This window comes from Mustela lutreola, chromosome 14, assembly GCF_030435805.1.
Source record: "Mustela lutreola isolate mMusLut2 chromosome 14, mMusLut2.pri, whole genome shotgun sequence".
Classification (NCBI taxonomy): Eukaryota; Metazoa; Chordata; class Mammalia; order Carnivora; family Mustelidae; genus Mustela; species Mustela lutreola.
In genome coordinates this window covers 340,673-365,072 of record NC_081303.1, presented here as the reverse complement: position 1 = coordinate 365,072, position 24,400 = coordinate 340,673, and the positions used below count along the sequence as shown (strand labels likewise).

Genomic DNA, 24,400 nt, shown 5'->3' with positions numbered 1-24,400 from the left:
TTGGTAAGCAGAACTGGTACTGTGGGATGAACCGACCTCAAGACCGACTGTGAGGAATATTCCCAAGCAGCTGCCGAAACTCCCTTTGTTTTGAGGAATTCCTTGTCTTCTCTGGCCTGATGTGGACTGCCTAGCCCCTCCCCCTTGCTGGCAGGGAAAGCATGGCATCTGAAGTGGAATGGGCCCAGGTAGAATATGAGGTCTGTTGGTGAAGGGATGGCTGGGCTGATGGTTAACAGTCTCAAGGTTTTAATGAGTAATTGTTAAAGTGGCTTCTGAAGTCTTTGGTAACCTGAAACTGTTAAGGGTTGCTTGAATGACAAATGGAGTTAAATTTGTTGGACATGTAGGTCTTAACCAAATGGGATGAAGTGCTAGGGCGCTGGTTGCTGGAACTAGGTTTGTACTTTTGAAATCTGCTGGTGAACACATTCTGTGCTTAACTGATAAATTTGCCATCTAAAGAATTCTGTTGTAACAACTCACAATTGGTTTATATTTAGTCTTCAGTAGAGGTTAAGGTATTTCTAAGAGTACAAAATTCTGTTAAATGTAATTAAGACTGATGGAAATGAGAAAAGCAACTCCATATGTAAAAAGTAGGCGATATGTAAAAGTTTGAATCTGGAGAGTGCCTGACTGTGTGAATGTATCTCTATGGCTCCACCGCTTCTGCTATGGAGTCTGAATGGACTGCACCCTGAATCTCATGGGGCGTCATATGGCATAACGGTCATCTACTCCACGGAGTAGCCTGGTCCAGGGTTTATACAGACAGACCTTAGATAAGACGGTCCTAAGTTCCCACGAGGGACGCGAGCAGGACAGCATCCAGGAATGGCCCTGCTCCGATGGCAGAACAGACCACAGCTGTTCTCTCTGGGCTCCTCCACCCAGAATCTGGGAGATGGAACAGGGGAAATTCTGTGCAATGAATTTGGACTCTGGCTCAGCACCCAGCAGAGGTGTGTAGGCTCAAAGGTGTGCCTACGTGCCTTTGTCCATCGTCAGGAACTTGGGATCAGTAGCCAGCAGCAGGGCCGGGTAGCCTCCCCTTGCTGAGTGTTGCTGCTCCTGGGAGCACAGCCTGGGGAGTGGGCGGTGTGGGTTCAGGCGAGGCAGCACTGCTGCCAGGTGGCCGATACCCCCATGCTAGAGCATGCACGCCCGTGAGCCTCAGCACCTCTGTGTTGGCTTTCAGACCTAGAAAAACGAGAGTCTGAGGGTCCACTTTGAGTCTAGGAAGCCATCTTCCAAGGGGAAGAAAACTCTCTGAAGTGCCATGAGCTGCCCATCCCTCTTCTCTGATGTCTGGACTTGATGGGTCACACAAGGACCCATGGGAGGAGCTCGGGAGTCAAGGCTTCAAATCTTGGCCATCGGAGGCTGCCAGGGACCTTTCCCGAGTGATACACGTGCAGCTGCTGGCACGTTCCTGAATATGCTGGCTCTCTGCAGCCTCCATCTTTGAACGACATGTCCATCTGTCTGAAACCTCATTCTGTTCCAAGCACTTAGAAACCCTCCACTACCTCCTCCTTTGTACAGAATGGGTATGACCACAAGGCATCAATAGCCCAAGAAGGCCAGGGGCCAACGTAAATGTGAACAAGAGAGATATGGTAGCTAACCAAGCCTAGACAGATTAAGGGAACAGTAAGGTATGAGAAAGTTCAGCTTCCTCCAGCAAGGGGAGGACAGTTCCATGTTACATAGGGTGTTGCGTACACTCATCTGAGAATATATGGTAAGAACCTTATGATTTCTACAGCCATACCACCCTGAATGTGCCCGATCTCGTCTGATCTCGGAAGCTAAGCAGGGTCGGGCCTGGTTAGTACTTGGATGGAAGACTGCCAGGGAATACCGGTTGCTTTCGCTTTGATCTCCAAGAGGGAATTTCTTGGGAACATGGGCTACTGCTGGCTGTGGATGCTGCCTTCATGGAGATGGCACAACCTCTCTACAAACTGGCTAAGGGAGGACTCACTATGGTAGAGTGTGGACAGCTGAGGCAGAAGGAGCATTTCGGGAATTACAAAGATACAAAAAGCCTTACTCTGTGCCCCAGCATCGGTCATCCCAGATGTTACCAAGCCCTTCCACTTCTATGTGGATGGAAAGGCAGGGCTGACTAAAGGAGTTTTGACTCAGACTCTGGGGCCTTGGCGAAGGCCAGTGGTCTATCTTAGCAAGAAACTAGATCCAGTAGCAGCTGGGTTCCCCCCTTGTTTCTGCATAATTGCGGCCATGGCCCTCCTGGTCAAGAATGCATGCAAATTGACTCTGGATCAAAATCTCATATTGACTACCACCCACATTATTGAGGGCCTTCTCTGGACTCCACCATACCGGTGGATAACAAATGCCTGAGTCACGGGGTATCAGGCCCTCCTCCTGAACGAAAAAAAAAAGTGATCTTCCGGCCCCCGGCAGTACTAAATCCAGCCACATTGCTACCAGAGGTGCTGGCTGACCACCCACACAACTGCAGGAAGGTCCTAACCCAAGTCATGGGAAGAAGGCTGGATCTCAGAGATACTCCCCTCCCGGATGCGGAAATGACTCTGTTCACAGAAGGGAGTAGTTACATGGTCAGTGGAAAGAGGTATGCGGGGGCTGCAATGGTTTCTCCTGAGCAGGGACTCTGGACAACAGCCCTGCCACACAGGACCTCGGTGGAAAAGCAAAGCTGATTGCATTCACCAAGGCGCTACAGATGGCCAAGGCCGTGGGCACTAATTGGAAACTACAGTGTGCCTACTGGCTCCAGAGCTCTGAGCAAGGAGAGAATGAACCAGACTCTCGAAGACACCTTGACAAAGTTAATTCTGGAGGCTGGCAGTGGATGGATGGATCTCTTTCCTTTTGCTCTCCTCAGGGCACGATGTACACCCTATTTAAACAAGGTGACCCCATTTGAAATGTTTGGGACGACACCCACCCCCCCGCCCCCGCTCTGTCCTAGGCTACAGGAGGTTGCCCTAGCAGAAATGACTGATCAGTCTATACCCCAGTCACTGCAGGCATTACAATCTGTCTTAAAAAGAAGGGATCCAAACTGCCCACACTGGGACAGAGACAGTGGTGGAACCACATCCCAGGGACTTGATTTGGATACGTCACTATCAAGTGGGGAACTTGAAGCCTCGCTAGAAGGGACAATTTACTGTTATCCTAACCACCCCCACGGCAGTAAAAGTAGAAGGTATTAGGGCCTGGGTTCATGCGGGTCACGTCAAACAAGCCGAGAGTAAGGATGCCCCCCAGAGATGGCAGCGGCAGCTGACAGACCATGTTGACCATGGACTAGAAACTAAGACTAAAAAAACTGTAAGTTTATTGTTGCTATACTAATCAAAATTGGGGCGATAAAATGTTAGTTTTATATGTTCAATATAAGATAGAACTATCTGAAAAGTCAAGGATTTGACTAATCTCCAAAGAAAAGGGGAGAATGTAAGGGCCCGCCCCTCCCAGAGGAACGTGCTTGTGGACCCTGGATGTAGTAGCGGCGGGGCAGGCGGGTGGAGATGTCCAATCGGTGTGACATGTGTATATCCACTAGGGTGAATTGAGATCCGATTGGCCACCTGTGTAGGGGTGGGGCTCAACTGACCGCATAAAGGTCGCTGTGCAAGGAGAGCAGGAGAGCTGTGGTGGGAGCAGAGGGAAGAGTTGGTGGGAGCGGAAGAGTCCGTTGGGTGGAGGAGCTGTCACAGTGGAGCAGGTGGGGGGCACATGGGTGGGTGTGGAGGACAGCCTCGCATGAGCCCCTCTGGGCCAGCAGACGCTCTGGAGCTGCCCCGCCCTGAAGTGAGCCAGGCCCCCCTCCCTAGCCACCCCCCCTCCCCCTTGCAAAGATGGGCAAGGCTGGGAGGTGGAGCAGGTGGACAGGGAGAAGGCAGGGGTTCTTGGAGGTGCAGCCCCCGAACTCCCAGACCGCGCTGGGAAGATGCGCCGTGGCACTCACGCAGCCCAGAGGGGAGTGTGTCCGGCTGTACAGGAACCCTGCACTTCCGGCCCCCAGCCTGCCTCAAACCAGTTATGTGACCTTCCTGTCACTTTCCCCACATCCAGAACACTCACACTGGGAGCCGTCAGGGCCTGCTTCCCACCCACAGGACGGGCGTGGGCACGTCCCCTCTCTGGCCAGCAGATGGCAGCGCCGCCTCCCGCTGTGGCCGCGGTCGCAGCGTCCCGCCCCCCCCCCCCCCCTTTCTGGTCCCGCCCCGGCTCGCGACCCTTTGAACCACTTCCGCGTCCAGGGCAGCCCCCACCCCGCCTGCAACACCACGGGAGCGGGTGTGTCCGGCCAAGAGTTCCCCGGAGAAAGCGCCGAATACCTGAGGCTTCAGGAGCGCAGGGAACGGACAAGACCGGACATCCGCTTCTTTCTTTAAGCACGACCTTTGACCCCCTTCCCTCTGCAGGTCGCTGGAGGCCGGGGCTCTGTCCCCCTCCTCCACCGCCAGGCGGGGGGCGCAGGGGCTGGGCGCGCGGGAAGTGGGCGGGAAGAGCTCGCAGATGGCGGGAGGTGCTCGCGTTTCCACAGGCCCCCGAGAGGTTGGGACGCGTCGTGCACTGAGCGGGTGAGACGCGTGGACCCTAACGGAGATGAGCGAAGGTGACCCGCAGGGGCTCTGGGCTGGGGCCGTGAGGACAGGCCCGTGAGGACCCGTCTGCCTGGTCGTTACCGACGCGTGGGTCCAGGACGTCTCTGAACAGGATCCCCGCACGGCCAGGCGCCCGTTTTGTGTCCTTGGGCAGGGTCACCTCTTCGTGGGCAGTTCCCTTGTTGTTTTTTGTTTTTTAAGATCTTATTCATTTGACAGACGGAGACCACAAGTAGACAGAGAGGCCGGCAGAGGGGGGGGGGGAAAGCAGGCCCCTGCTGAGCAGAGAGCCCGATGCGGGGCTCGATCCCAGGACCCCGGGATCATGACCCGAGCGAAGGCAGAGGCTATAACCCACGGAGCCCCCCAGGCGCCCCCGTTCCCGTGTGTTAAACGGGGACAGTAATACCGGCCGGCTTTGCGGGCTGGTAGGAGTTAGTTCAGGTAAGCTCCCTGCAGAGGGAATAAACAGGCAATTAAACCCAGGATTTGGGGGAGAACCACACAGGGCTTGTGGGAGGACGACATGGAGAGACGCGCACCCTCACGGCTTTCGACGTTTCTCGGAAGCTTCCTGGAAGACAGCCGGCGGCCGGGGGAGCCTTGCCAGGCTGGGGTAAGGTGTTCAGGCTGGAGAAGCGGTTGTGGAAGCCACAGGGAGCCTGGGCCTCCCTCAGGGTCTGAACCGAGCTCCGGAGCGCGCGGGACCGACGTCTCTCGAGGCCGAGGACCTGGCGGCTGAGGGGCTGCGAGCTCCGCAGGGGACGTGGTGACTTCCCCGAGGCCGCGGCGCGCCGCCTTGTTTCAGAAACTCCGTTCGGGGAGCGCGGGGTGGCAGCGGCGGACGCGGGGAGACGCGGTGCGGGCCTGGAGCCGGCGCGGCCGCCGCCGAGGGGTCAGCCCCGTCGAAGACGCCGGAGGAAGCGCTGAAGCCGGAGGAGGACGCTCGCCGGCGGCCGGCACGTAGGGAGAGGCCCCGTCCACTGGGGACGCGGCGCTCCGAGCACTTGGTCATCCTGGGACCCACCGAGCGGACTGTTCCATCGCCACCTGTCGCCTGGGCCACAGCCCTGAGGCCCTCAGGAGCCCCCGCCCGCGAGCGGCTGCCCGTCTCTTCGCGGTGCTGCCGCTGCTCTTCTCGGGCCGTCTCTCCCCCGCCCGCCCGTCGCTCTTCGCACCCCCTCCCCCGGCCCTCCCCAGACCCTCCTGGCCATCCTCACTCCCACCGCTCTGACGATCCTGCTGGTTGGTGACCGGCGTCCCCGACAGCCACCTAACAGATCTCTGGCCGCCACCCCACAGGCGGGCAGGTGCGCTCCCTCCCTATGAATTCCCGCTCGCTGCTGCTCTGCTAAAGCCCTTTGCCTTCAGGGCGGCCGTCCCGTTTCTCAGCCTGGACCGCAAGGCTGTCAGGGCCCAAGCCCTGCCGAATCCGACGTGGCCATCGCGCTGGCCCCTCTCTCCCCCAGCCCGAGGCTCTGGGCTGTCCCCTCCGACTGGACCGGCCTCCGCCGGTCTGGAGAGTGTGTGGGGGCACCACGGACTGAAAGGCAGCCGGCTCCTGTGTGGTCTGCCCTGGGGCTGTCCGACAGAACTCCCTGTGCTGAAGGAAAGCTGCTGTCCGCGCGTGTGTCCCGTCCTCTGCACCTGCAGCTACCAGGCACCTGCAATGTGGTTAGTACAACGGAGGATGTGAACTGTAAATTCTATTTCACTTCACGTAATTTTCATGTCAGTGGTTGCATGTGGCCACTGGCAACCATAGGGGGCCATGCACTAACTTCATTGACCTTAAAATGTCAAGGCAGAACCATCAAAGATGGACCGGGAGCATCTGTAAAGAGTGATACCAGCTTGGATCGAAGGGGAATCACTAATACGTAGGAGAACAGGTATCATGTTGCATGGGCTACAATTCTCGTCGGGATGGATCTCTGCTGGGACGCCTGGGCGGCTCAGTCCGTTGAACGTGCAGACGTTTGGCTCAGGTCATGATCTCGGGGTCCTGGGATCTGAGTCCCTGCTCAGCGGGGAGCCTGCTGCCTCCACTGCATGTGTACTCTCTCTCTCTGACAAATAAAATACTTACACAAAAAAGATGTATTTCTCCAATTAACGGGATTCCAGATACCAAACCAGTGCTTGACAACAGCTCTGATGTCCATCTGATGCCAGGTCACACACTGGCTAGCCTGCTTTATACTTCTACCCTCCTTCCTACCCGCCCTTGGCCTCCAGGGGAAGGGACTGCCTTTTGCAATGACTTGAATACATGCCTGTGGACGGGGAGGAGGAGGTGGCGTGAAAGGGAACCCTGGAAAAACCCAGAATGAACTGAAATGGACAAAATGTACACAAGGCACCCGAATCTCTCATCTTCCTCACGGTATCAGCCCAGGTATTTCCAGCCAGGTGTGGGCACACCTGCTTCCTCCTTGCTCACGCTCACTTAGCCAGCAGAAGTCATTACTCTCCGCACCCCTGCGTGTCCTGAGGTGTCCGTGTCTGAGGGGTTCAGGCTGTGCCTTCTATACGTACTCCTTTCTCGGGGTGTGATGCTGTTCCACAGGCTTGACCCTGGAGCTTCCCTGCAGGGAAGGACTCCGCGTGGTGTGGCCCTTGCTGGCCACCAGCACCTACTTGGTCCACAGATATTTTACATTCTTTGGGACCAAAACGCCTAGGCAAACTTTTCAGAAACTCTGCTCCCTCTGGCAGAGCAACTACCTTCAGGAAAGGCTTCTGGGCAGGAAAGTCCAGGCCTTTGACTCTGATAGAAACGTCCAGATGCATTAGAAACAAAGCCTCTGGGGTTCCATGGGGCCCGCGAGAGCAAGAGCTTCTTTGTTCCCTGCTCCACATTCCTCCGGGTCTCTTGTACATTTTAAGAGATTCCCTACAAAATGAAGTAAACATATTTCTTTTATTGAGAGGAAAGACACTGTTGTTAAAAATCAAAAAAAACAAAAACAAAACCCTAAGAAAGAACGAGAATGGATCTAGAGTCAAAGTTGTGTCCTCGGAGTCTGTGGCAGGTGAAGGCAAACCTCGAGCCCTCAGCCAGCTGGCCTGAGCTGGGCCCTGTCCCCCATTCCCTCAGCAGAGTGGCGATCTGGGCACAGGAGCCCAAAGTAGACCCCGTGTGTCCGCCACGCAGCACTGAAGGGCAGGGCTCCGAAGCAGACGTAGGGATGTTAAACCTGCCAGACTTCCTCGTCCCAACTGTGGACGTGAAAAAAAAAAAAAAAGAAAGAAAAGAAAAGAACCAGCCCTTCCTCTTCATGCTCAGGAGCCCTGCAGGCTGGGGCCACTAGGCTCCCAGCAAAGGAATGACGGACCCAACCCAAACCTGAGCCAAGAAGGAACAATGGTCCCACACCCTGTCTGCAGGAGGAAAGGGAAGCCGGAAGCAGCAGCTCCTCAGGGACTTGGGGGCTTGAAAGGTTTACGTTTCCGTCCTTGTGAGCACAGCCAGGGCCTGCAGGTGCGGGGGCCTCCGCCAGCCTCCTACCCCCCCCCCCCCGCTGTTGTTCTTACAGTCCAGTCGGTGGCCCTTCTGGCAGCCGCGGGGCCTTCAGAAGGATGTGGTGGGGACAGGGAGCCCGAAGGGGGCTAGAAGGCCACCACCATCGACCCCTCCGACTCCCTTTCCAAGGGGGCTTGTCTCCTCCCACGCCGCTGCCCCGGGCTGCAAATTTTTCAGTCACGAGAGCAGGTGACGCTTGCAGGAGCACTTGGGTCAACAGAAACAAGACAAGTAGAACAAAAGCCAGGAAGTCAGAAATGGTTTCCAATATGGTGCATCGACCAGAGAGCAGGCTCCCTAGGTGTTACCGGCTGAGGGCCTGGGGCTTTCCGTGCTTGCACAGAGGCTGCTCCGAACCACGCTGAGGGAAGAAAACAAACCACAGAGGTCCGTGGTCCTGTCTTTGTTTCGGACACAGGCATGACGTCATTGGAGCTGTGTGTGCATGGGTCCTGATCCGAAGAAACCATTTGTAAATGCCATTTTTGAGACGGGGGAATTTCAATATGAACAGGTTTTAGATGATATTAAGGAATTCTTGTCATTATTTTTTAAGACAGATTTTTTTTGAGAGTGAGCGAGAGAGAGCACAAGCAGGGGCCCAGGGAGAGGGACACACAGGCCTCCCGCTGAGCAAAGAACCCCACGTGGGGCTCGATCCCAGGACGCTGGGATCATGACCTGAGCGGAAAGCAGAGGCTTAACCGACTGAGCCACCCAAGCGCTCCTATAGTCAAAGAATTGTTTAAATGTGTTTTTAAAATTTAATTCAACTAATATACAGTGTATTACTTGTTACAGAAGTACAGGCTGGTGATTCGTCAGGCATACAAAATCGCAACAATCGCAACGTGAGCCCTCCTTAGTGTCCATCCCCAGTCACCCCTCCCCCGCCAGCAAACCTGTTTGATTAAGAGTCTCTTATGGTTTGTCTCCTGCTTTTGATTTTTCCTTCTCTTCCCCCATGATCCTGTCTTGTTTTTCAACTTCCTGGTATCGGAGAGATCATAGATTTGTATTTCTCCGATTGACTTATTTCTCTCAGCATAACACCCTCTAGTGCCATCCACGTCGTTGCAAATGGCAAGATTTCTTTTTTTTTTTTAATGTGTGGTTTTTCTTTACACGTTTCCGTTAGGGGTGCCTGGGGTGCTTTGTCAGTGGGCATCCGGGCTCTTGGTGTCCGCTAAGATCTTGATCTCTGGGTCATGGGATCAAGCCCGCGTCTGGCTCAGAGCTCTTCCTCTACCCCTCCCCCTGCTCTCTTAAATAAATTAAAAAAAAAAAGTTTCTGTTAAATGTAATAAGACATTACGGTTATGTAACAAAATTTACCTATTTTTAGACATGACCAAAGAACGTCAGGTAAATGGACATGTTTTGGGATTTGTTTTCAAATAATTCAGAAAAGAGGAAGAAGGAGAAAGGGGCAGCTGAAGCATCACTGAGGCGGATGTGTGGAAGTGGGTTTTACCCTCCCCTCTCGTGCCAGTTTGAAATCCTTCACAGAAAACGTGGATATACAGGGAGAACGTGAGTGTGGGAACCCGCCATAGAGACAGACGGGCAGTGCCTTGCCTCACCTCCACCAACGACACCTGTCACCGTCCTGCCCGGCAAGAGCGCTCCCTCCGCTGTCCCAGGCACTCGGGGGAGGATGAAGTCATCGGTTCTTCACCCCAACCGGGCCAGCATGGCAGTCACCCAGAAGGATGCGGAGGGAGCCTCGAGGGGTGGCGGGGGGGGTGTTAGAGAATCTGAGGTTTCCACTTAAATACTGCCAAGCCCGCCCGCCTGGGGCTGGGGCCGCCTCAGCAATCACGAGAGTGTATTTGGCTGGTGCACTCCCCGTGCAGCCTGGAAACCAGAGCCCCCGTGGGAGCAACTTCCCCAGACCCAGTTCCAGGTACTCTGCCTCTGTGTGCTGAAGGAGGGTCTCTCTTCCTGGCGCCGCTTCACATGATCGCTGCATTCCCATGAGATCCTCTCCCACGGCGGGCCTGAGCTCCAACCCTCTCCCACTCAGGAGAGCGTGAAGGCTGGCCAGCCAGCCGCCTGTGCGTCTGTGGTAATTTTAGCAAGTTAATAAATCCCTAGAAAACATCATGGCTTATAAGACATTATAGCATTTGTTTTTTTTTAAAGATTTTTATTTATCTGACAGAGCATAAATAGAGGCAGGCAGAGAGAGAGAGGAGGAAGCAAGGCTCCCCGCCGAGCAGAGAGCCCGATGCGGGCTCGATCCCAGGACCCTGAGATCATGACCTGAGCTGTATGCAGACACCCAACAACTGAGCCACACAAGCACCCTCATTACTTGTGACACAGCTCTCAACAGACTGTCACCATATTTGTCTTCCAAACTGAGTGTGGCTCCTGATCCCTGTGTCTGTGCCACACCACCCTCACGTCAGCCCCACCGAGCTCCTCCTGAACACGAGGACTGCCTTTCAGCACATGGCACATTGACTCAAATGAAGAAGTTCTTTTATTTATTTGCTTATCTTGGTGAGCTAGGTCACAGGGCAGTGTTTCAGAACAAGCCCAGTCCTGCCTCTCTGGACACTATTCGCTGAGTAACCTCAGGCAAGGACTACACCGCAAGCATGACACTCTTTCTACAAGTGGGGTGAAGAGTTGTCCAAGTAGCATGTGCACCGTGCGACGCAGCGTGAGAAATGCCGAGTGCCGGGCCCACCGCTCAGTCGGTGCTGGCTGGCGCTGTTATGCCCCGTCAGGCCTGCTCTGTGGCAAGGGCCTGGAGCTTGGCTGCTTCATTTCAGTCTCCTGGGCCGGCACAGCCCCTGGGGCAGGGTCATGCACCCGTCGGTGCTCATGGAGCCCCGGCTAAGCACCAGGTACTGGTCTGTGCCCTGAAGATGGAGCTGCGAGCCAGAGCCGTGCTCTGGGGCTCGTGCTCCCACGGGCAGAGCTGGCCAAGCACACGGCAGTGGGACCCAGGGGGCCGGGGAGCCGGCCAAGGGGGTGAGGCGGCTGTTCTGCACGCGGCCGAAGGTCTCTCTGAGGGGAGCGGACGCTTACAGGAAGTGGGGGATTAAGCCACCCAGACAGGTGCCAAGTGCAAGCTCCAGGCCGAGGGGACAGCAGGTGCACAGGGCCTGAAGCGGGCAGTGCATGGTGCTCCTGAAGAGTGAGGAGCCCAGTGCGGCCCGAGGGGGACGAACGGTAAAGAAGGAAGACATGACACGATTCAGTAATTGAAAAAGATGTATTAAGATATTCACAAAGGTACAACAATTCTGAAGAAGGAAAAAACAAAAAAATAATAACGAACTAGATGGGTTTTCCCGAGCTGGATACATTTCACTGAAAACCGAGAGGTGGTCTGGGATTTTCGTCTCTTAAGAAATGCCTTCTGGGTGTCCCCTGATCACATGGAATGTTAAAAGGTCTCGTCCTGCCACTAATAAGGCACAGGAAGGGCAGCTCTGCCAGCTGAGAGCAACCCCACCATTGTCCTCTGCAGCAGGCACAGGCACACTGGGACACAAGAGGAAGGGCTAGGAGGCGCCTGCTGCCAGGGCCAGGGGTCTGGTTGGGCGGCAAGGGGGCCGGGGGCCAGCGGCTGTTGCTAGAGCGGGTGCCGAGCTCTCAGTTTTAATCGATTCCACGTACTGGGGGAAGTAGGGGGTGGAGTAAAAATAAAAAAAAGAACCCCCCCCCAAAACCCCACCCCAAACTTCAAAACAGTGACAGAGACGGGAACCCCAGAGTAGAAGTGCTAATAACCCTACCCTGATTCACAAGTCTAGACTATCTTCAGCCTCTTGAGACACCGGGAAGCTATCACAGAGCTATGACTGACGCCACGTCTCGCCAGACATGCCGGAAGCTCTTCCAAAGAGGATCGTCTCGAGACAGCTCCGGGTGCCACAGACTGGCTTTGTAATGACCCCATTTGTGCCCACTTAAAAGGAAAAGAAACTCCTCTCCTTTGGCTGGACGGAGACCCTTACTTCAAGCAGGAAGGACCTGGGCAAAGAATGTTAAGCAGTACTTCTTACTCTCCAAATGCTACCCACTCCTTAAGCAAGGCCTAGGCTTCCTACATCAACGGTGTTTATGGTATCCATCTGAAAGCATCGAGGAAGCGGTGGCCTCGGCATTTACCCTTTGCTGGTCTCACTGTGCCAGATCCACAAACTGAGAGGGTTAGGGTGTAACATGAAAGTCGGTCTCACAACATACAAAGCGAAAGACCACCCTGTATTCTAGAGAGAAATACACCAACAAAGACTTCTCAAGCTGTGTCCAAGGGGCACGCGAGATGAGGTTTTCCAACTCCTACAGCCCAGCAGGGGTGCCGACACTGGTCAGCGTCTCCGCTCTCCGACCACAATAAATGCTAAGACTGGCTAAGCCCTTAGACCACAGGGCCACGTCTACTGGAACACTAAGGATCTGCACTGTCTCCACGAAGGCAAACCGCACGTAAATGACAGCAACAGGAATGTTTTGGACTTTTCCCAACTGTAAATGACCCTGGAAGACAGCACAGAACAGCAAGGCAGTTCATATATACGTAGAATCATAGCATCTTTTTGTCATGCAGCACTGGCTCCCCGTATCAGATTAAATAAAATGTTTATACATATCCTTTATACAATCTTTTTCTCCTTCCGTGAATAAACGTGTTTGTCCTTGCCCAGCTCTCCCAGCCCACACGGGGTTTGGGCTCCGTTTTCTGCACAAGTGTCCCATTTCATTTATTTCTTGCTTAGGGTATGTTCTGGGTCTTCTCTTAATTCTTCCGGATGTCCGCATACACCACAGACTCTGACTTGTTAATCTTGTCACTGTGATGTCCACCAGAGTGGTCTAACTGCGCATATATGACTGGGCCCTGGAGAAGAGAAGGACAATTAGGGGTTTAGGAAAACCGGGGGTCCCTCCAAGGGCAGGTGCAGAAGCAATCATTGAAGAGGTAACATTAGGGTTCCAGAGTCGTGAGTTCCTCCTTTTAGACGTCTTGGAGGAGACCTCTTAGGAACAGCGTGTCCAGGGAAGACCCTAAAACAAGTCTTGGGACTGTTGAAGCTGGTGCCTGGGGGCACGTTACCTTATGCCATCTACTTCTTTATCTGTTTGGGGATTTCTGTACAGCAGAATGTTCCTCCTCAGGAATTACCCTTACCTCAATACCTGCCACAGAATTCCTCAGCCCTTGGAACTGGGATCTGAGTTTTAAGAACTAAGATGGGCACTTACCCCAACCCGAGACGCCCTGAAATCATGAGCATCAGACTAATGCCAGTAAGAAACCAGCATCCTGGGTATCACTCAAGGATATGCCCAGTCTGAACCGGTCACTTTGTACAAACAGGTGCTTAAAAACATTTCAAATACTCTCTCAAAACATTTCAAATACTCTCTCATGTGCCTACTTAGAGTATAACCCTTTCGGTCTGATCCTGTCATAACTAATAAAGATATTGCTTCGTTGACATCTAAGACCATGTAACTATTTTTCCTGTTTTAAAATAAAAAACCAAAAGGCTACGACTGAAGCAACGTGAAGAAAACTCTGCGGACCAGTGTGGAAGTCCTCCCTTTGGCCTCAGCATGAGGAAGGGGGCTCCATAGTCTCAGGCAGGGCAGCCAGGGAAGGCGGGGGGCAGGGGCGCAGAGCAGGGCACAGGAGTCCCTCTGGCTCCGGGGAGGCTGTCGAGCAGAGGCCGGAGACGGTGCCTGCACTTCACAACCCTTATTGTCCCTCCCTTCCGACCCAGAGGTTCTGAAGTTACAAACAACACCACCACAATAGCTCTGATTGCAAAAGACAAGTTCAGTATAACCCAAAGTCAACTTTTCTCCCAATCTAGGAAACTCTCCTGGGAAGTCCAATATTGTACTTAAACTTTCACCTCTGGAATCCTAAGCTCAGTGGCCAGACGCCTGTAGTTTCAACTGAACAAGCATACGCCCACCTAGGAGCCCGAGCCTGCCTCCTCTAATGTGACCCGGGGGCTCCCGAGGAGCGCAGGCCCTCCAAGCGCTCCAGAAGGGACACGTCGGCTATTGGGGCTGCACCACGTGCAACTGCAGTGAAAAGTGGATCACAGAACAACACCCCAGGGCTGCCTCTCGGGCCCACAGCCTGTCCCTGAACAGACCATGACCAAGACCACTGCGAACGGTCCAGCCGACTGTGGGTGTGTGGGTGAGCATGAGGACACGGCTGTACTCTCCCGGCCAGACCTGCCCAACCGACCTACAGAACCGGGAACCAAATAAACACGGTACCGTGTTCTGGGGTTTTGGGGTGGTCTGTTACACAGCAACAGGCCACTGGTCCACCAGGCGAGTGGAAGAGAGAAGAGAGAAAACAAAGACGAGAAAGAACACGGAACAAGCTGAGAATCAGCCAGTAGATGCTGACACACCAGTACGGTGTCTCATGCGAGACAGCGTTGTCTTTCCTGGCAAGAGGACACAACATTTGTCAAAAGCAACTGGGAAACACTGAAAGATACAAGGAATCCCCTCCTGTTGGTGGATTTGTGTTTTTTTTCCTTCAACTGCTTACCACTATGCCCTGTCCTCACTCCCTTTCCCTCTTAGAATGGGCTCCCGAGATCCGGGATCTTGTGAGTTCAGTGCCTGCGGCGGGACCAGCAGACCCAGGAGTGCCGGTGAAAGGGCAGATGATGCAACGGGCCCAGAGGAATTCTGGGATGTCGGTCAAGCTCAGGCACGTGCTGACAGATCTAGCGCAATCCAGAAGAGCTCTCGGAAGTCGGTCCGGAAGGCCCTCTGGAAGCTGAAAGCAGCCTGGGTCCCTGCGGAACATGCAAGTCGGAACATGCAAGTCCCACGCAAGGGAACGAAGACGGACGTGGAGATGACTCAGCCGCCGCGAAGAGAGTCACTTTTGGGTGTTCGAGAATTAAGACAACACCAGGAACAGCACCTGTGCTGACGTGGATGTCCACCGTACATCTCGGCACTCACCCCTCCAGCCTCCCCTTCCCTTCGGTGGGGTGCGGCTGGGGACTGCTTTACCACAAAGAATTACATACAATAATTGAGTAAGAAGCTGCTCTGGATACGTTTTCCCCGATTAATTACTACACAAATTGTCTTTAACTAGAAAATGTTTCAAGAAACAATCTGCTTGACTCAAGTCTCTCCTGTTAGTGCTGGTAGGAGATAAAATTACTCCTGAATTCCATGTGTATGAAAAGTTTTCCAATATGAAGACACAGGGGTGCAGGTGGGGGCAGAGGGTTCATGGAGAAAGGGTTGCCCCAAATGCACATTAATCACACGACTTAAGCTACCGTGTTCTGTCCTGCCGTCCACTGGCCGCCGTCTCTGCGGCCCTTTCTGGTCTCAGTCACGCCCGATCTGTCAGCCCAGGCACCACCAGAAGAGAACATCTGCTTTCACCACATGCTCGGCGACCGCTCACAAAACAGCTTTTTCAGTATTTATGTCCTGCCAGAAATAAGTGTGACACACAGCCACGTGTTAGGATGAGATCAATGGGCTCGAGTGTGTTGCGGACTTGACAAGAACGGGACAGGCCGGAGAAAACAAGCAGCTGCCTCCAAGCCAGACAGATCTGGACGGGACAGCAGCTCCGCCACCCAGCAACAGAGCAAGCTTCCCTTTGTCCACGTGCAACGCGGGACACAGAAGATCGAGCTGCGCAGGGCCATGCCGAGTGCTGCTCGAGCTGATGCACCCGCACCTCAAAGGCTGCTACGTCCCCACGCCCCGGCCACAGGGCACAAACTGGGTCATTGCGTCCCCACGCCCCACCAATGCCTGCCTCCTGCACACAGAACACTAACCGCCTCTAGCACGGGGTTCAGGAAAGATGCCCATAAAAATGATTTTAAACTCAACTTCCCAAAGGCAGCGTTTTACTTGTCATCCCCGACGCAGGATACTCGAAGCAGTGCCCACCTCGTGCCCTTCCCGACCAGGCCGCCAGCTCGCGCTCTGCTGAGCCCCCACCCTGTGTGTGCTGCTCACCCTCCGCCCGCTCAGGTAAATGACCTGGACGGGAAGAGCCATCAGGGTGACCCAATCCCTGTGGGACTCAGAGAAGCCTACGGGCGAACTTCTGGGGAAGGTTTTCCTCCACAACAAAACCGCATGGGAGGCGAGTCGGCTCTTCTCCCACGGCCTCTGCTCCACGGGAGAAACCACGGCAGCCATCTGGAAGCTGCGGGAAGGAGCCCAAGAACAAGACGATATGCAGAGACTGAAAGAGTACAGTGGGTCGGGGCGTCTGGGGGGCTTAGTCTTCAAGCATCTGCCTTTGGCTTGGGTCATGATCCCAGGATCCCGGGATGGAGCCCCGCATTGGGCTCCCTGCTCGGCGGGGAGCCTGCTTTTCCCTCTCCCACTCCCCCTGCTGTGTTCCCTCTCTCACTGTGTCAGTCTCTGTCGAAGAAATAAATAGCATCTTAAGAAAAAAGAATATGGTGGAAATAACTATGTTGTTGATGACACTGTGGGGCCACTGAACTAAAGAACACAGAAGTACCTTCCTTGGGACCCCTTGTGAATAAATAAACCTCTGACTATTAAAGCTACTTTTACTCAAGCCTTCCAATTATAACAAAAATAGTGACCAAAGCAAGACGAATGAAACAGCAAACTTAGTGTCTTGGTTGGGTGTTACGTCTCATCTTTTGTAAATATCCTCCTTAGGTTCTCCTGCTGCTTCTCTTCTGATAAAATAGCACGGATGTATTTATTTCTCCCAGTAGTAACTACAAATGCTACCAGGTTCTCAGATGGTGCCTGCAGGTAGGAAACGGAAGGTTTTGGTGATCAGGGAACATGTCATGATAAAATCCCAGAAGAAGGTACAAAGGTATAGTTTGCACATATTCCTACCCACACCCCCACTTCACCGGTCTGACTGCCAGCGTGCTGGGCAACCGCCTACCCCGTCCTTATAAAGCACAGAGCACCACAGGCCCTTATAACTAAAAAGAGAAAAATGAGAAGATCGACTTGCCCCAACCCATCATTTCAGAGATGACAAACAGATGCTGAGATGAAATAATTCTCCCCACGTTACCACCACCACTGGCTGGCCTCAAGTCAGTGCCAGTCTGTAACACATCACTAGTTCTCTTATTTTTTTAAATACTTCATTTATTCATTTGACAGAGACAGACACAGTGAGAGAGGGAACACAAGCAGGGGGAGTGGGAGAGGGAGAAGCAGACTGCCCGCTGAGCAGGGAGCCCGATGCAGGGCTCGATCCCAAGACCCTGGATCATGACCTGAACTGAAGCAGATGCTTAGTGACTGAGCCGCCCAGGCGCCCCCATATACCACTAATTCTTAACGCACTACCTTAGAGTTCATCTAAATACGAAGATCTCCTCAAGGATGTTTGCCGGTGTATTCAAAAAAACAAAAACTAAATAACCCCCCCTCAAATATTCATTAGGACTAAAAAAAAATTCAGGACATCACAGAAAAGCCTAAAAGTGATCCCAATAATCCAGGAGATCCTAAGGTTTTGGGGGGGCAGGGTGGGTGCCAATCATCTCCCCAGTTCAGCCTATGTGGCCTGCATGGCCAGTACCCACATGCCTGTGGAATGGTTCACACCAGAACATACAGATCAGACTCTTAAGAGAATCCTGATGTTTGGTTGCATTCAACTGATAGAAGATGATTAGTCTAGGGCGCCTGGGTGGCTCAGGAGGTTAAGTGTCTGCTTTAGCCTCAGGTCATGATCCCTGGGTCCTGGGATCAAGTCCTGCATTGGGCTCCCTGCTTGGTGGGGAGTCTGCATCTCCCTCTCCAATTCGCCCTACTTGTGCTCTGTCAAATGAATAAACAAAATCTTAAAAAAAAAAAAAGGGTAATTAATCTCATAAATTCCCTAATAAGATGGACATACCAGGTCAAGTACGTTTTCCCTAAACTGTGAAGATCTTTGCAGCCTCCATCTAAACAAGCTGAGGGAGAGTGTATGTCACAAGGGATCTGGCGAAAACAACTTCCATCAAAAACTCCGATGCTCAGAGAGGCATCGCTCTGGAACCTGAAGATAGCACTTGACTGACGGTGAATAAAAGCACATGCCAGGGGTGCCCAGGGCTGGGGGCTGCAGGGGAACAGGGCTCAGTCAGTTGAGCATCACATTTGATTTCGGGATTGTGAGATCCAGCCCTGTGTTGGGCTCCACGCTCAGAGGGGAGTCTGGCTGGAGACTCTCTCTCGGCCCCTCCCCTGCTCTCGCTCTCTAAAAGGAACAAATAAATCTTTAGAGAAAAAAAGCACAGACTAGGATCACCTGTTAATGCTCTATGGCACTTGGGAACTTTATGGTGTGAAGGAAGCAAACATTTTTGCCTTCGGAGTACAGTCCCTGTTGTGAGTTGACATGGCCACAAGATGCAACGCCAAACAAAACAAAAGCTAGAAGAGAAGTCTCCTAGGAAATCACATGATCTACGTCTAAGCCTGGCCCTAACTGGCAGAGGATGTGTAAGTGCCAGAAACAGGTAAGGCAGAAACTAGTCTGAACAAGCACAACTGCAAAATAAAAGGTACAGTATGACTTGGTAAAAATAAGTGAGTCAGACAAAGGGTACTCAGGTGCACGCCACCGAACAGAAACCCTGATGTGCAGTTGATGGGGACAGAAGAGGCCTTCAGGGCTTTGCCCTGGGCACAAAGGGAACCTCCCAGGAATCAACTGTGGGGAATGCTCCAATTCTGCTCCCAAAGCTAGTCTGCTCTTACCTTGCAGATGCTGAAAAATGCCCCTACTGGTCGACACTGTGGTTGGGTTATTTCTCACCAACTTCGGCCTGGGCAGAACCCTGGGGGCTGACTCGCAGGAAGGGAGGCAGCCTCTGACTCAGGGGCAGCAGGCATGGGAGGGGGAGGTGTTGGCCCTCCAAACAGTGTGGGCAAGTCTGCCTACAGAGCAAGGAGCCCTCGTGTCTCCTTCCTCTGCTCCACTCCCAGCAGGGACTTCCTTCTGGAGAAAGTGACGAACCTAAGAAGAGACTCCCAGCAGCAGGTTCAGAGGTCCCCCGGTGGAAGACAACAGCACCTCATATCAACAGGGAAGCCCGTGACCCAGGAAGCTCTGTCCCTACACAAGCAGCTTCGGGTCAGATCTGAGCACCTTCACTATCAATGGGTAACCAGGGGTCACTAAGCGTTTGAGTAAAGCTTCTAACATCAAAGAAACGATAAGAGAAAAAGGTAACTGAAAAGAAACAGCAAAATCAAGTGACAGAAGAAAACATTTTTAAAAAATCACATAAAATAGGGCGCCTGGGTGGCTCAGTGGGTTAAGCCGCTGCCTTCGGCTCAGGTCGTGATCTCAGGGTCCTGGGATCGAGTCCCGCATCGTGCTCTCTGCTCGGCAGGGAGCCTGCTTCCCTCTCTCTCTCTCTCTGCCTGCCTCTGCCTACTTATGATCTCTCTCTGTCAAATAAATAATTAAAATCTTTAAAAATAAATAAATAAATAAATAAAATGAAAAGCTCTATTTTAAAAAAATAAAAATAAAAAAAATAAAAATCACATAAAATATATGAAAAAATGGTATGTGCAGAGAGAAGAAAATGCATTCATGAAAACAAGTACAGGATATTATAGCGAGAGTAAGAAAAAGCTTTTGAAAATTATTAAAGGGGCACCTGCGTGGCTCAGTCAGTCAAGTGTCTGCCTCCGGCTCAGGTCATGATCTCAGGGGCCTGGGAATGAGCCCTGAGTTGGGCTCCCTGCTCAGCGGGGAGCCTGCTTCTCCCTCTCCTTCTGCCCCTCTCTCAAATAAGTAAAATTTTTGAAATACATACATACATACATGCGTACTTGGAAAACTGCAAATAAAAAGGCAAATATTGACTCCATGAAAAATAAAAAATTATAAAAGGAAGCAAATATATGTGGTACAATGGTGGGAAAAAAGGTTCACTCGACTCTGAAATGTCCCTAAATACAGTGACATAACCACATCGGGAAGAGGCCCGTGTGCATGTATGTGCACAGAATGTGTGTGAGGGAAAAAGACTGGGAGAAAAAGAAATGTATATTTTCATTTTCCATAGTAGGGGGTCAGTAGATAATATCTAAAACTGAAGAATCTAAAAGTAGTAGTATAATAACGTTGTTTAGAAACATGAAGTTCCGTCTGGGAACTGCCTCAGGGCAGTAAGCGCAGAGTGTCACAGGGCTCCTCTTACTCAGAAAAAATAGTTAAAAGAATGGAAAGCATTCGGCTATTATGTCATTTTTTTCCTTATTCTCTTCTCTTTCCTTCCCTTTTCTGACTCTGGTCAGATGTGGCCCATCTCCTCTAGTGAACCCTAGAGGTTCATTCTTCGTGCTTCATTGTGGGTAGTTTCTATTGCTGTCTTCGAGCTTTCTGATCTTTTCTTCTTTGGGTTATGCCGTCCAATGCTGCTGCTGCTGTTCACGCCCCACCCCCTGCCCTGTTTTGGTCTTTTTTATGTGTCTCGTTATGTCAAGGTTTCCTTTACATCATTAAAGTTATTTCTAAGATTTTCATGCTTGTTTAAATGTCCTGGTTCTATGTCCATTGTCTGTCATTTCTCGTTTTGTTTCTATTGATTGGCTTTTCTCCTGGTTATGTTATTATCTTCCTGCTTCTCTGTATGTGTGGTAATTTTTGATTGGTGCTAGACATCGTAAACTTTGCATTGCTGGGTGCTGCATTTTGTTGTATTCTTGTAAAGAGTGTCAGATTTTTGTTCTTGCATGCAGCTAAAATACTTTTACTTTAGTCTGATTCTTCAAAGGCCTCCTTTGAAGCTTTGTTATGGTGGGCTCACGGTGTCCACATGCTGGTGCTGCACTAGCTCTACTACTAAGGCATGACCAATTGTGAGGACTGCAACCAAAGCTCTGTGTAACACCACGTCTCTGCATTCTGGCCTTTAGGAACATAACTCAAGGGAGTCCCACCACTGCACATCTCTTTTTCTCTGTGGTTTCTTCTTCTCTGGTACTTTGCTTCATAAATCCTAGAAACCTTGGCCTCCCCAAATACTGACTTCTGCTCCTCAACTCACCGAGACAACTCAATTCCGGTTTGCCTCCCCTCCCAGCACTGCCGTCTGGGAACTGCCTCAAGGCAGTAAGCTCAGAGTGTCACAGGGCTCCTCTTCTTTGTGTCCTTTCTCTCAGGGATCAGAGTACCACACTGCGTTGTTTCATTTTCCAATGTCCAAACACCATTCTGGTTTTTATCTCCTTGTTTGTTTTGAACAGGTAAGCAATGCCCACAGCACTTAAAGAAGAAAAAAAAGTTTCCAAGCCTTCTTCAGATGTTATGCCTAACTCTCAAGCCTTTATTCATAACCCTATTCCCATTTGCAACCCAAATTTGTGAGCTGAGGTATCTGAGACATAGTATGTTCTCTGAAAGAGACAGACTAGGAATTAGTCATGAGCCCTGATGCTATGATATGACAGAGAATGTGCCAGAACCTGAGTTTTAGGCCCAGTTCTGTGAACTGCCGGGTGTGTGCTTTTAGGGAGTGACCATCACAGTGCCTCAGTAAAAGCTGTGGAATAAGAGCATGGTGGGGCACCTGGGTGGCTCAGTGGGTTAAGCCTCTGCCTTCGGCTCAGGTCATGGTCTCAGGGTCATGGGATCGAGCCCCCTTAAGGCTCTCTGCACAGCAGGGAGCTTCCCCCCCACCCCCTCTGCCTGCCTCTCTGCCTACTTGTGATCTCTCTCTCTGTTAAATAAAGAAATAAAAAAAATCTTAAAAAAAGAAACATGAGTGCTGTGAAGTGTGTAAACCTGGCGATTCACAGATCTGTACCCCGGGGATAAAAATACATTATATGTTTATTAAAAAAAATTAATTAAAAAAAAAAGAAAAGAAAAAAGAGCATGAGTATATCACCCTCCACAGAACACTGTCATTCTGTCCTTCAGTTCCCTTTAAATCCACTGGAGCTCCAAAACACCTCAGGGAAAAACTGGAATTGGCCAAATTCCTTAGAATGCTTTCTATCCCAGAAGGACAGAATTGGTCCTAAGCTCTGGAATTCTGCCGTGCCGCAGTTAGAGTCCCAACAACACAGCCGGAACACATTATCAAGCACGACGCTAGATCCCATGCTGAGCTCCAAATCACAGTTACTTCTCCTCTGTGCTTTCCATACGAAGTCCACCTCCACGCCGTGCCCTGTTCATCGAGCTTACCGGTTACTCACACACATCTTTACTTTCAGATTCTTCTAGAGAACTCATACAAAATAATGGTTCCCGTTTTATTTTCAATACCAAGAATATCACTTTTTCCTGCTAATTCCTTGTCTTGCAGGTGCCTCAAGCATAATTTAGTTCACTGGACTTGTTTCCTTAAGCAGTTAAGGAATTACATCTGACAAGGCCATCCCCTAATTTCATCGGGCCGAGAGGAGCGGCATGACTAGTACAATCTAAACGGTGGAACCCTTTGCGGGCTGGATCCTTCTCCACGCGTTCCCGTGGCCCTCCTCAGCCAGCTCTTGCTTCCCCCTTCCCGGGTGGCTCTCTTTCCTGCCGCAGGGCTCAGTACTGTTTCCGGCACCAGGAAAGTGCCAGGACGCAGAGCGGGGGGTCAGAGCTGCAACTAGCCATTACCTGGTGGGATCCGGAAGGCAGGCTCTTTACCAGACCCTCTGCATCGGAGGGCGACTTCCGTGGCGCCTCCTTAAGTGGGGACGCGCTCTCTGACGTACTGCAGCTGGTGAGTTGGCAGTTTGGAGAACAAATGTAAAAAAAAAAAGAAAATAAAATAAATGGAAAAAAATATATAGACAGGCAAGTGATGACAAGATGAAGCAGCAGATAACACACAACACAACAGAACGATGAGGGTCAAAATGGTCACAGACTCAAGGCTGTTTCTCGTCCCTGACACTACTTCTCTCAAGTTGATGAACCCACTGTGTGTGCACAGAAACCAGCGTGGCGCAACCTCTTGGCCCCACATTGCAATCATGCTACCTGCTGAGGGGGCTCTGGCTCTCAGGGTCACGTATGCTTCCGCTGCTCTGTGTCTTCCCTCTGTTGTCATCCACCTCGGCGAGCAAGCCCAGCCTTCCGGCCAGTGGCCCAAGGCAGGTCTCTGCTGAGTGCTCCAGAAGTCACCAGACCCGCACCCAGGCGCGCCTCCTTCCTTCCGCCCCATAGTTCCCCAGACTCAGTTTCCCCACGAAGGCTGCAGCCCAATCAGAGAACCCAGGAGGTCACGAACACTAAGAAACTGGGATGTCGCATGACACCGGCTGAACTTGGTCAGGCCTCTGGGGGTCTTTCAGAACGAGCATTATCTCATAAATAAAGGCAGAGTAACTGCAGGAGGAAACTCATTAGGGATTCCCTAGTGGTACTTGTCGGAGCGTAAGTCCTTTATGATGCATTTTTTAAAGCAACTCTCAGGACTGGGGGTGGGGTGGGGGGTCACGTTCAAGTGTGGTTACTAAGACCCAGAGGGAACAGGAATGGCGCTCTTCTCCGAAACAGGAAGCTCTGAGCTCTGACCCCAAACCAAAATGGTCCGGGGATCTGACACAAAGAGGGTCTCAATCACCAACACCACAATTCACATATGAAAGAACACGGACACACACACGCAACCACACACGCACCGCCGCTCCACACGAACATACATACTCCGATGCACAAACCCTCTAGGAACCCTGACAGCCCAGGTCCCGGGGATGGTACACTCAACAAGGGGCCCATGCAAACACAGGACGTATCCGTGGACAAACCGCAGTAACTGCCGGGTTAGCTCAGAGCTAGCGGGTTAGCTGTCGACAAGGGCGAGGGACGGAACACACACTCACGTCGATGTTAACAGCAACGGCAGTGTGATTAGTTACCATGTGTCTAGTGGGGGTGGAAGAGGACCCCAGCCCTGCCACAGTCCCAGGGTGTCGTCTACGTCAGCTTTTCTTAAGAAGTGGCAGATAAGCAGGATCTGATCCCGGCACACCACGGCAGAAAGAGCAGGGGAGGGAAAAAACCACAGTAAGAAGAAAAGCAGCATTCACGGTGCCATGCAGGATTCTAGGCACAGTTCTGCCCCCTTCTGAGCCCCAAAGCAAGAGCTACAGACCCAGGCGAGTCACCACCAGGCGTGAGTCTCCCGCTGAAAACCAGCCCTCTAGTCACAGGTCTTCGTAAAGCACTCACCATGCAAAGGGGAAGACAGAGTGAGCAGGACAGAGCATTCCAAGCAAACAAGATCTGAATTTGAACACTCAAACTTGT

General features: G+C 52.1%; 1 protein-coding gene and 1 pseudogene across 5 annotated transcripts in view; one reads left to right on the top strand and one right to left on the bottom strand.

Annotated features, from left to right (window-relative positions):
* The first annotated feature begins 1,763 nt into the window (after positions 1 to 1,763).
* LOC131815362 (5S ribosomal RNA) lies at positions 1,764 to 1,882 on the top strand (annotated as a pseudogene).
* A 9,470-nt stretch (positions 1,883 to 11,352) lies between these two features.
* Positions 11,353 to 24,400, bottom strand: part of MPZL1 (myelin protein zero like 1) — a 53,530-nt gene continuing 40,482 nt past the window's right edge. Inside the window, exons 5-8 of one of the 5 annotated variants that reach the window (XR_009347244.1) lie at positions 22,763 to 22,865; positions 16,144 to 16,920; positions 15,444 to 15,600; positions 11,353 to 13,006 (exon numbers count right to left, since the gene is read on the bottom strand). Coding sequence is in view for 2 of the 5 variants with exons in the window: in XM_059144981.1 (XP_059000964.1) it covers positions 12,905 to 13,006; positions 22,763 to 22,865 (205 nt within the window). In the remaining 3 variants the exon portion in view is untranslated. Of the gene's footprint in view, positions 13,007 to 15,443; positions 15,601 to 16,143; positions 16,921 to 22,762; positions 22,866 to 24,009; positions 24,108 to 24,400 lie in introns of those variants that run through there. The other 4 variants (XR_009347245.1, XM_059144981.1, XR_009347247.1 and 1 more) reach the window with 4 other exon arrangements.